At 42.9% G+C, this 12895-nt stretch overlaps 1 protein-coding gene across 1 annotated transcript; it reads left to right on the top strand.

Moving 5' to 3' along the window:
* The first annotated feature begins 1722 nt into the window (after window positions 1–1722).
* On the top strand, window positions 1723–12230 carry MS4A12 (membrane spanning 4-domains A12). The gene is made up of 5 exons (XM_053900607.1): window positions 1723–1986; window positions 5273–5410; window positions 7796–7910; window positions 11835–11947; window positions 12129–12230. Exons 1-5 carry the CDS (start codon window positions 1723–1725, stop codon window positions 12228–12230), a joined length of 732 nt encoding a protein of 243 aa, XP_053756582.1.
* Window positions 12231–12895: the final 665 nt, after the last annotated feature.

The raw sequence follows: 12895 nt of genomic DNA, 5'->3' as shown, positions 1-12895 counted from the left end.
GACTGTAATTCTGGGGCACCTGGGTGGCTCTGTCGGTTAAGCGCCCAACTTCAGCTCAGGTCATGATCTCACAGTTTGGGGTTCGAGTCCTGCATCAGGCTCTGTGCTGTGTCACAGCTCAGAGCCTGGAGCTGCTTTGGAGTCTTTGTCTCCCTCCCTCCATCCCTTCCCCATTCATGCTCTCTCTCTCTCTCTGTCTCAAAAATAAACAGGCCAGCTCTGCCAGCATCCAGAGTGAGCAGGGTGGTTGGAATGGGGAGCTCCACACCAACAACCAAGAGCTCAACCTTCTAGTCCTGGTTCTGCCACACATTTTCTATGTAACCTCAACCACGGCGTTTAACCTGTATTGCTCCAAATTCTCTTCTGTAAACCCAAGGTAAAAGACAAAACAATTGGCAAGACTCTGAAATTTCAGGATTCTACGACATAGTCTGAATAAGCGTCACTGATTAAACACCAGTGGAGGAATGCGCCAAGCAGACTACTCATACTTCACACAATGATGCAGGCATTCAGCACTCCTACTTTTTTAATATTTATAATGCACAAGAAAATGGTTTGGGAAGGAGGTCTTAAAAAAAGGAATCTAAGGACACTGAACACAAACTTTTTTAAGTATCATATATTTTTTTTTTCAAGGGTAAATAATGATTACTGTCCATATATAGTTGTGCTGGTTGATTTCCAACAAAATGCCCCTTGGCCACAAAGGACCCGAGATACTCTGTGCTTCCAGAGGACAAAAATGAATAGGGAACCTCAAGACTATTTTTCCTATAGAACAAGACGATCAATTTAATTGGCCATATGTGAATTATCTATTTGGAAAAGCAGTGACAGATTATTTTAAATCTTGGACCGCTTTTTTACCATCCAATTGTATCCTTGGCCCCTGTATTAGTTTTCTATTTATTGCCATAATAAATTACCATAAACTTAGTGGCTTAAAACAATACAAATTCTCTGACAGTTCTGTAGCCCACCAGTTCCACTGAGCTAAGATCAAGGTGTGGGCAGAGCTGCATTCTCTCCTGGAGGCCCTAGGAAGGAATGTTTCCCTTGCTTTTTCCGGCTTCTAGTGGCCACCCTAGTCCTTGGCTCCCAGCTCCTTCCTCCACTCCAGGCCAGCAGCACAGCCTCTCTCCCACCCTGCTTCCATCTCCACACCTCCTTCTCTCTCTTCTACCTCCCTCTTCCACTTTTAAGGACCCTTGTGATTACACTCGGCCCACCCAAATAACCCAGGAAATCTCCGTTTAAGGTCAGCTGATTGTCAACCTTAATTCCATTTGCAACTTTAAACCCCATTTGCAACTTTAAACCCCCTTTGCCGTGTAACCCACCATATTCACGGCTTCCTCGGTTAGAATGTGGACATCTCTGGGTCAGCCCACCACCATCCCTTCCCTCCCTCTGTTGTCCTTCAGAAGCAATGAACTCAGGGAAGGTTAATATGTATAAATACTTCACAAAATTGAACAATCATTGGAAAATAAAACCATCCCTGTCTTCCCCCTCCTTCGCTTCCTTTGAACTATAGGAGGTATACCTTCCAAAGTCAAACGAGGATCGTGTTTACATTGGTTGTCATCACCCACTATTTGCTCACTTGCTCTACAGTGTTCACACAGAAAACTGACACTTGACAAGATTGTCTTTAATTTCTTTCGTGGGTAAATTTACAAGTTTGTTATGTTTTGTAGTACTTAGGACATAGTGATGTCATCCCAGCCAACAAACCAACCTCAAACATATGAAACCACACTCAGTCCTTACCCACCAAGCAACACCATGGCTCCTGGGTCTCCACCACCCCTGGGTTTCACGCACCCCACAAAACAAGCTCAGAGTGCCCAGCCTCCCTTCTTTGGGTCTCCAGGAATCATCACCAAGAGTCAGCAGGGCCAAGGAAACATACAAATGGTAAACCCAGCTACAGGAGCAGCAACCACAAACTTTAGAGAAGAAGCAAAGATACTAGGGGTAAGTCTACTTACTATGAGAATTTTAATTTTGCATTTGCAAGGTTTGATTGTGCTTATAAGTTATAGGTGGAGAGAAGTTTGTGATCTCATGACCTACATGTCCAATCATTAAAAATTTCTGAACACTCTTCTAGAAACTGTATAGTGGGGGGGCGCCTGGGTGGCGCAGTCGGTTAAGCGTCCGACTTCAGCCAGGTCACGATCTCGCGGTCCGTGAGTTCGAGCCCCGCGTCAGGCTCTGGGCTGATGGCTCGGAGCCTGGAGCCTGTTTCCGATTCTGTGTCTCCCTCTCTCTCTGCCCCTCCCCCGTTCATGCTCTGTCTCTCTCTGTCCCAAAAATAAATAAAAAACGTTCAAAAAAAAAAAAAAGAAACTGTATAGTGGGGGATGACAACCAATGTAAATAAATAAAGAAGCATAAAAAGTATAAGTACCAGGCAGTGAAGGGCAGGGGTAGCAATTTCAAGTTGATCAGAGCAGGCTTTCCTTAGAAGATTACATCTGAGCAAAGACAGGAAGGGAGGAGCACACCATGCAGACATCAGGGCAAGAGCTTCCAGGTAAAGTTGGAAAGGCCTTTAAGGGAGAACATGCGCTGTGTCTGGGAAACAGGAAGGAGGCCGGTTAAGTAGAACAGTATGATGGAGGGAGGTGGTCGTCTCAAGGAGGGCAGAGGAGGGGTGGGGGCCAGACCCTGTGAGGCCTGGAGGACAGAGGCTCTGGCTTGTACTCTGAGTGGAAATGGGGAGCCACTGGGGCATTCTAACTGGTAACAGAGAGGCGTTCAGGGGAAGGACTTTAAAGTGATGGTTGCCGTTTTGTTTGTAAAAGTTCCAGTTGACAGAAGCTATTTATTTTCCCTGAAGACTGTACATCTACACTATTAGTAGCCCCCAAGCACCACAACAGTACAGGAGCCGCAGGTGGTAGGACTTGGGGCATCTGCCCCAGCAGACTCAGAACGTAAAGTAGCTGTGGCCAAACATCAAGAGTAAGTTAAATGACCAAATTACCAAATCTGGCCTGTAGGCAAGTTCGGTCGGTATATGGTATAGCCAGGGTGATACCAGGAGAAGAGTAGACCAGCATTAACCCAACATCTAACTGCCATCAAGATGATGGCAAGGGTGAGGATAAGAAGCCTGAGGTCAGATGACTGAACTTCTTCTCTAAAGAAGAGTCTGTAAAAGCCAAATATAATGCCTAATCACTTCAACTGAGACCCGTGGTTGGCTAAAACAGGCCCATGACACCTCTGAAGTTCTATACAAAAGTGTGATGTGTGTATGGATGGATGTTTAAGAATGGTTTTTCAGGGAGAAGGCTCATAGCTTTCATTAGCCTGAATTTCAAGGAAATTCATTATTCAAAGAAAATATGAATCTCTTAGCACTATTTAGGAAGCTGTGATTTTTTTTTTCCAACTCTGATTCAACTTAGTAACTTAACTGTACTCAACAGAAAGCTACTGAAGAAATAAACACAGCAATCTTTGTATCTGCAGTCTTCTTGGGCAGATTAAGGCATACGTTTGGGAAGAAACAAATGGTAAATCTCCAGTTAACTTCTGGCCCAATCTAACAGTTCTTATTTCTCACAAATGTGCTCATCCAGGATGAAGGAAGGTGCTCTAAGAGGTACAAAGATGTATTCCCTGTCTTTGAGGATATGTCTTGGCCAACAAGAAAATGTTTGTGCACCTAAGATTTTTTTTAAAAAAGAACAATATAAACAAGCATAAAACCAAGTAATAAGGTGTATAATCTATATCATAAGATAAAACAGGAATTTAGAAAGAAAGAAGAGCTTACGCTGACCAGTATAATCGAGATGACTTTGTGGAGAGGTGGAGCTGAACCTTCAGGGAGGCTGGATGCAATACTTAAGACACAAGTTCTGGAATCAATTTCCTATATTAAATTTCCAGATCTGCTCTTCAGTAATTATATGACCTTGGACACTGCTGTGTTCTGAATGTCCTCCCAAAATTCCTATGTTGAAATCCTAACTTTAAAGATAGTATTAGGAGGTGGGCCTTTGGGAAATACTTATTGGATCATGAAGGAGGAACTCTCATGAATGGGATTAGTGACTTACAAGAGAGGCTCCTGAGGGATCCCTAGCCTTTTCCGGTATGTGAAAACACAGTGACAAGTCCCCCGCTATGAACCAAGGAGAGAGCCCTCACCAGAAGGCAACCACCTTGAACGTGGGACTTCCCAGCCTCTAGAACTGTGGGCATAAATTTCCGTTGTTTATAAGCTACCCAGAAGGTAGCACAGTATTTTGTTACAGCAGCCTGAGAAAACTAAGACAGACAGCTCTGTGTCTCCATCCAATCGGTTGGAAGATTACATGAAACAATAAAAGTGAAGGGTTTAGAATATTATCAAACATGTACTTAATGCCCCATAAATTCACCGATACTTCCTTCATTGATATTTTCTCCACAACAGGGATTTCCCAAGCAAAACAGGTCCATTTGGAACGGCCATCAAAGTTACAGCATTTTTTGGGGGGCGCCTGGGTGGCTCAGTCGGTTAAGTGTCCGACTTCGGCTCAGGTCATGATCTCACGGTCCGTGGGTTCGAGCCCCACATCAGGCTCTGTGCTGACAGCTCAGAGCCTGGAGCCTGCTTCGGATTCTGTGTCTCCCTCTCTATCTGACCCTCCCCCATTCATGCTCTGTCTCTCTGTCTCAAAAATAAATAAACATTAAAAAAAAAATTAAAAAAAAAAAAAGTTACAGCATTTTTTCCCAGGGGCACCTGGGTGGCTCAGTTGGTTAAGCATCCGACACTTGATTTTGGCTCAGGTCATGATCTCACGAGTTTGTGGGCTCAAACCCCACGTTGGGCTCTGCGCTGACAGTGTGGAGCCTGCTTGGGATTCTCTCTGTGTCCCTCCCTCATGCATGTGTGCTCTTTCTGTCCCTCTCAAAATAAATAAATAAACTTTTTTTTAAGCATTTTTTCCTAAGAGTCTTTTAGAGGCTCTCAGGGGACACCACTGCATGCTTAACCACGCACCTGAAGAACTCTCCTTGGGCCATCCTTACAAGCCTCCCCAAATACCTCAAACAAGGCCTCTGCTGAGGGCCTGGCTCCAGCGTCTGCCAAAACCTCTGTGGCCCACCTCCTGCGGTACAGGTATATATGCATGAAGGACAGCCATGCATCTTGACGGAGCTGACAACAAAAAAGCAGCAGCAGCAGTGACAGTGATGCCTCATTCATACCTGAAAATGAAGAAGCAACCTGAAAATGCCCGTTTTCTTTTTTCAGGCAATCCAGATCCTGATTGGATTGATGCACATTGGTTTCAGAATTATTTTAGGTTTAATGGACGCCATTTATGGACTAGTTTTTGCATTTCTTTCCTTTGCTTTTATTAGCGGATATGCGATCCGGGGTGGCATCTCTGTGAGTAGACTGCTAGAACACCTCTCCTTCTCACTCTATCAGATACCGCTGTCCCGAGCCTATGCATAGCCCATTTTTTTATAAAAGCCCCACATCCGATCCACTGTAAAAGTGAGATATAGCAGCTCTGGTTGAGTATTTAAAAAAGAAGAGCTTTTCTTCTCCATTTTAACCTGCAGTTTAAACTCATACCCTCAAGTTTACACCGATCAAGTAACCAACAAAGTTTTAGTTCCTGATTATGTTTTAGATGGAAATGTATGTACTGGGTGGAGACAGGCAAAAGGAGGCGATCGGGAACATGATTAAAACATGCAAACGATCATGACAAGAGACGGAGCTGTGAGCTCAGAAGTCATCACACATGGTAAGCTCACAAGAGAATGAGTTCTTTACATGCGAGAAACTAAGGAGAGAAAAAAAGGGAGAAGTCCAAAGGAAACAATCTCGGAAAGTTACTCCAGAAAATGGAGAAGTATGAGAGGAACTTTCGACAGGGAAACTAGATGAACATAAAGAGACCAATCTTTCCTACTAAAAGAGAAGCTCCCGACCAAAGAACCCATCTTTCACAAATAAATGTGTCTGTTTCTACAGTTCATTGCTACCAGTGCTCTCTATATACTGGCATCCAAGCAGTTTTCCCCTAGTCTGGTTAAGTCAGAATGTTTCTACTTTTTAAACTCTTTGAAAGATTCATTTAATTGATCTGGAGAGGAAAATTGAGAAAGAGGAAAATTCAGAAAATGCAAAGGGGAGCACTCTTTCCCCAAAAAATATTTCTACCGGTTGCCTCCATGGTATGTGTGCCCCAGCACGGTCCACACAATTTGCCACTCAGAAATGGCAGAGCCCCATGTCCTGACTGTCTGACTCCCAAGAGCGGAAACTGGTATAGGTAAGGTTTTTAGCTTTATCCTGGGGCTCCCTGGTTCCACTGGGTCACACTGCATTAGGGGAACTCCAAAGCAGAATATAGGAGCCAGGAAATACCCACCCGCCACTTTGGTATCAAAGACTCTCTTATTCATTTGCCACTTCTCAGTTCTGCCTTGCCTTGTATTTTTATTTTTTATTTGCACACAGCCTATTTTTACTCAGATGTGACTTTTGTTTTACAGTTTGTTAAGTCATCACTGAAAGCACCAATTGGGTACAGAAAAAGTTTATGAAACCAATCACTGAGACAGGTCTTTCAACTCTCTTGGCCACAGCTCCCCACCTTTGGCAATTTCCTGGTCTACTTTTGAAACAGGAGCAGGAACGTGATTTGCCAAGACATGGTGACAACCAGAGCAGAGGTGGTTTCAGGATTATATTTAATCCGGCGCAGGAGGAAAGAATGGGAAAATGGGAACAAAGAGTCCTGCTGCTCAAGTTCTCCTAGACCAGACACTAAACTAGACACTAAACGCTAGACTAGAGACTGGACTAGGGACTAGGCTAGACTAAACGAAACTAAAATCAGTCTAACCTCGATTAACCACTCCTGTCGTCATCTAAAAAACAAAATAAAGCACCCTTTCTCTGCATCATTTATGGATCCTTCCCTCTAACTGAGGTTGTCCAGGCACAGAATCTGTCCATTTGGAGAAGACAGCTACTAAAATGGTACCTGAAGCAATTTTTCCAGCAGCATTTTAGAGGCCCGTGGGGAGACCCTAAGGCATGCCAAAGCTCTTGTGAATTCTAAAAAGAACTAACTCAGCCACTGCTAGCAAGTTGGCTGAAGACTTGGCTTCCCAATTATCCTGCTGCGTGTCGAAATCTTCTTGTAGAAACTGAAGAAAATTTTGTACTCTACCCATACATCTCTACCCACAAAAGCCTAATGACTTCCTCATTCTAAACCTGGGGTTTTTTTTTACCGAGTCCCTAGAACGACTTCAGGGTTTTCGTCAATTTCTAAATTTATCAGCAAACATGTCTTTGCAGACACACTTTTCCATCTATGTAACACTGGATGCTTTGTTGTACTACCTTGTGTGGCGGTTTTAGGAGTTCCATGAGACAATGTACGTAAATGATTTCACACAACGCGTGCCGCAGAAAAATGCTCATTGAAGCTTTCTTTGTTGTTTTAGTATTTTAAACCGGGAACACAACTGTTATTGTGTGTGAGGCTTTTAGACAAACGCGATGGATGAGCTTCTGCTCTGTATTATGTACCTTTTTCTACAGATACTAGAAGTACGCTACCTTCACTCTGCATACAGCACAGTTTTCAAGAAAACTCAGAGAGGCAGGAAAAACAAAAGTCATTTCGACTTCAAAATTTGTTTGAAGATTTCAAGGATTGAGAGCCATTATATTTAACTGATTCTTATTTCATTTTGCTTCGTTTTTCTCCTACGTATGATTTCTTTTTCCTGTCACCTCCGTTAGATTAAAGGCAGCCTAGGCATGAACACGGTCAGTGCGATCTTTGTCTCCACTGGAGTGACTCTGCTGCTGCTGGATGCGGGTATGAATGGGATCCTCAGCCAAGACTGCTGGGCAATCGTAAGTATCCCATCATCCACCACACGTCTCCTCTCTGGCCACTCTCACACGTATCTCTCATGACTGTATGGCAGCCCCACTACTATGTCACAGGATCGCTAGGACTGTAGAATAAAGTGGAAGAGCCACCTCTGCAGATGGATTGGGGCAGAAAGCACACCCTCTATTGCTTTCACTGTTGATCACATGAACGATGGGGAAGACAGCTAAAGAGACTCAAAGACGCCCAGACAGTATTTCCTAGAGGTTTGAAATTCTGCGTAACAAAGACAGTCAAGTTACGGAGTAGTTTCATTTTAGACTGAGAACGGGATGAAGGGAAACTGGCCACGTCAAGGATGTTCAACTTGTATTAGAGAAATTCGAAAAATGAAGCAACTTGAAAATGAAGCACGTGCCTCTCAATGTTCTCCAAACAGAATCATCCATTCATTACCACAGTCAGGCAAAGCATGGACTCTGACCATTTCCCCAAGAGCCAAGTGCACAGAAGTCCTTATAAGAAGGCAAGAATATGAGGGGACTTCTTGGTAACTACCACAGAGTGAAGCAAGAACACAATATATATCCTCTATAATACCAAACCAAAGAACACAAATTACTCAAAAATCGCCATTTAAATAGGCATCCAAGTGAAAAACCAAATGATTCTGCTGCGTCTCAAGGTGGCAGAGCACAGCTCCTGACCTGGTTTCTTACTCCCCAGAAACAAAACTAGCAAAAGCAGGAAATGACAATATACAGAGAAGTCTCGCTAATGCTCTCCGATCGAGGGCTAAGGAGACTTAGGTGGAGAGCAGTCAATTCTAAGAAGGCATACAGCAAATCCTGAATGCTAAAAGCCCTTGGTATCCCAGGACCTCAAGAGAAGTAGGAAAGGTCACCAGAGTTAACTTCTTCCAGTGCACCTTGAAAACCTGCAGGAGTGAGCAGAAATCCACAGGAACAGGATATACCTCTGACCTTGGAGCAAGTGTTACTATAGGCATTTCTCAAAAGAGACAGAGAGAGAGCAGAGCCCACATTCACCAGCAAGAACTGTGCTCAGTGCCAGCTAAGCTATTTTTCTCACTGCTACAGCTGCATAGTTAGCATTGAGCAAAATGTACACAAAACTGTATCTAGCCCTTAAGTTGAAGCTGGAAACAAGGAAGACAAAGTGGACAAAGTTAAGGAGAAATATAATCGGGGAAAACTCACCTGTACTATATCTGAACAAACATAAGGCCTATATACAGTTGTTCACTTGAAGAATGAGAAAACTGAAAAAAGTGGTAGGAAACTATCTAAATACATCAGAGTGATTAAAGGAAGAAATGGAAGGAAAAAAAGGAAGAGAGGAGGAAAGAAAACTTAAGATTCCCGCGGGTTAATGGGTCACCAGAAACACTCAGATGCCTATTATTTACTTTGAATAAAAGATACACAATTCAACTGATTAGAACAAAAGACGTATCAGATGATAAAATGGATGCAAACACACGTGTCTTCCCTCTTCCTCACAAGATGTGCCCTGGTTTGATGGAGATGTGAGTCACACAAACGAGGAATCCACTGAGTGTCCTCGTTCTCGTGGTTAGATTCCTTACTAGTCTGGGCAACCACTTCCTTAAATTTTAGCTCAAATTCCTGTTCTCTGACAGAACGACTCTACTCTGTGATTAACACATGAACCAGCTCTTTGGTTTCAGGTATTGGTATTCAATCCCAGGTATAGGTTTTTCCATTTAACACAGAGACAACAAAAGAAATTTCCAACAGCAGGTCAAGCCATGTTATACCATGTCGCAGCAGTGGCACACGTAACAAGCAAAACGATACCACCAACAAAAAACAATACGGGAGAAAACATTACCCAATTATCAATAGAAGATTTCTCATGAGCATTTTTATACTACTGAAAATCATTAATTAATAAGAAAATAAAATGGGGGGGCCTGGGTGACTCAGTTGGTGGAGCATCCGATCTTGATTTCGCCTCAGGACATGATCCCAGGGTCATGGGATCAAGCCCTGCATCGGGCTCTGCTTTGAATGCGAAGCCTGCTTAAGATTCTTTCTCTCTCCCTCTGCCCCTCTTCCCACTTGTGCACGCTTTCTTTCTCTCTCTTCTCTCTCTCTCTAAGAGAGAGAGAAAAGAAAATGACAGGATGAAATAAAAAGACCTGTGGCACTAGAGAAACCAAGTAGCCCAAACCATTACAGATCTAACAAAGAAATCACACACAGCAAGAAACACAATGGGCTCAATAAATATGGTAGAGAGAAAACCTGCTATTACAGTCTTCACAGAAGACAATGAGACAATGAGAAATATATTAAATAGAAAGAAGATGATAAACATGGCAGACAGGCAAGTTTCATCCAACATAATAATACTTGGTTTCCCTGAGTAGAGAATCCAACACATGGTACAGAAAAAAAGTAACCAGGGATACTGAGCAAAAAATCCTGAACGAAGAGAATCACTGAATTTTTACGTTGAAAGAGAATAACCTATCTGGGAGAAAGACACGTAAACTCATTGAGAAAGATGCATAGATATAGACCCTTGTTAAGGTATCAAGTATAACAACAGATTCGTTAAGGTTTTAGGCAGAGAAATCCAATCGCCTATAAGCTGGAAGAAAAGTCAGCGTGGCTCAGTGTCCACCACAGCAACATGCAGGGAGGAGAGACAATGGAGCAATGTCATCAAGTTTTTGGTGACAAGAAACTGTGAGTCAAGAATAACACATCCAATAAAATTCTTGAACAAGGCTTATTCAACCACACATGATGTAAATTAAATCAAGAACTCAGAAAGGCAGGGAGAAGTTGTATAAAAAGATTAGCAAGGAGCGCTAAACCAATGAAATGATCATCTGGGACTGGAAGACTGAACAGCAAGGGAAATGACAGCTACAGGAGTGAATATAAAGCTTTTAATGTTCACCCACTCCCCCCACCAAAATAAGTGAAAAGTGACAGAATCACCAAAGTCTGAAAGGTGAAGAGAGGTGAGACGAGACAGATGTCAGAGTGCCCAATCGCCTTATTCTTCGTAAGCAATCATTTCACACTAAAATTGAAACGGGTAGTTTTAAAATTACTTCAACTTCTTCATGGATTTCATACACTTTTAGTTGTAATTTTAGCAGACTTAATTTACTTATTTCTATTCTTTTAAAATCAAATGGTATTTACAAACTTCAAAACAGTAAGTACAAAACAATTCCATTCTTGAAGAGTTCTTGCTGTCTCACGACACATCCATTTTTCTATCTGCCTTTTGGCCTCTACATAGAGTTCTAGAAAAACAGGCAGAAAATATTAATTTTGCTTATTTCTAGGCAGTGACATTAGGGAGGATTGATTGTTTTCTATATGGCTTAATTTTTTTTTTAATAAGCAGGTAACATTTTTATAAAAACAAGAAATCCATTGGGGCGCCTGGGTGGCGCAGTTGGTTAAGTGCCCGACTTCAGCCAGGTCACGATCTCGCGGTCTGTGAGTTCGAGCCCCACGTCAGGCTCTGGGCTGATGGCTCGGAGCCTGGAGCCTGTTTCCGATTCTGTGTCTCCCTCTCTCTCTGCCCCTCCCCCGTTCATGCTCTGTCTCTCTCTGTCCCAAAAATAAAAAAAAAAATAAAATAAATAAAAATAAAAAACAAGAAACCCATTGCAAAGAAAAACAGTGCACTTCTTTTCCAATGTTTCTAAACAGTCTGCTGGAGAAAAGGAAAGTCTTGTGGCATTTTAAAGAAAATTCAAAATAAATTCACATTTCCCTGAAATAAACATTTGTTGATAACACAGAAACAATCATGGAGTAAGCTGAGCATGAACAGTGGCACCTTTGATGAGCCAATAACTTTTTGAAGCCTGCGGGGAGCCCTCCTGATGAGTCAAAATTTCAGCGTGTTTTTTTCTTGATCTCAGATTCCTTTCTGGGAAAGGAATCTCAGCCCTGCTGATCATCTTCTCGGTCTTGGAGTTCTGCACAAATTGTACTGTAGCCCATTCTGCCAACGAAGCAATCACCAAGACCAGCAGGGTGAGCTGGGCCTCTTCTCTGTAAAATAACTGAGTATGTGCTGGAGGAAGAAGAGCAGCAGTCAAGTCCCACCGCAGGTTCACAAGAGCTCACCTTGAGTCAGGGGAGGGAGAAAGGGCTGGGGACCAGGACTGAGGAGGACTGTAGTAACCATAGTGCTTCTTTTATTCTTTCTTCCCAGCCTGTCCTGGTTATTCCAAATGTGTATGCAACCAGTACCTTGGCACCAGAGTCTTCCTCAGCTCCTCCCAGAGACGATGGCCACCTCGCTTATGCCATTTAAAACAAAAAAGAGCACCAGAAAATCTCACGGGGTTAAACTGCTCTGCAGGAACTTCTTAAGAAACTGTCCTCCACAGTCCACGATGATCGCTGATCTTTGAAGACTGTGTTTGAGATTCTTCTTACTTTGTCACTAATGATAACCGCATGTATTTCCCTGACACAGGTTCTTCCCACATACCACTACCACACTGGCAAAGGCGAAGGACCGGAAGACTGAACATGGCTCACGGTATTTTGTACATTCGTATCATCAAACCCTGCCTCCTGGATAACTACAAAGCTTTGCTATTTACAGAGTATTTTCACGTACATCAAACTCATTTGCAGTGGGGTAACAGCAGGCCAAGGATGAAACACTGAGTGAGTTTTACTGGGGTTATGGCTATTTTGTCTCTGAAATGGGAAAACCCTGGGCGTGTTTAAAAGCCAAGGGGAACAATCCGGCTAAGATAGAGAGCTGTTTAATATATTAGAGAGAAGGGATGACTGTGGTATAAGCATCAAGAAATCAAAGTGTATATGGAAGGCATGGCCCAAGTGATGCAGAAGGGTGGTTTAGTCACATAACACAAAGAAAAGGAGATGTCACTGTTGCAGATATCAACAGGTTTGCAGGAATAGTACCCAGGATGTAGGAAACCCCATTACGATGCCTTGTGTCAT

The sequence above is a fragment of the Panthera pardus genome, unplaced genomic scaffold (genome assembly GCF_024362965.1).
Source record: "Panthera pardus isolate Hobbes unplaced genomic scaffold, ASM2436296v1 HiC_scaffold_12, whole genome shotgun sequence".
Lineage (NCBI taxonomy): Eukaryota > Metazoa > Chordata > Mammalia > Carnivora > Felidae > Panthera > Panthera pardus.
Note: the sequence above shows the minus strand (reverse complement) of the source record. Positions and strands in the feature narration are given on the sequence as shown.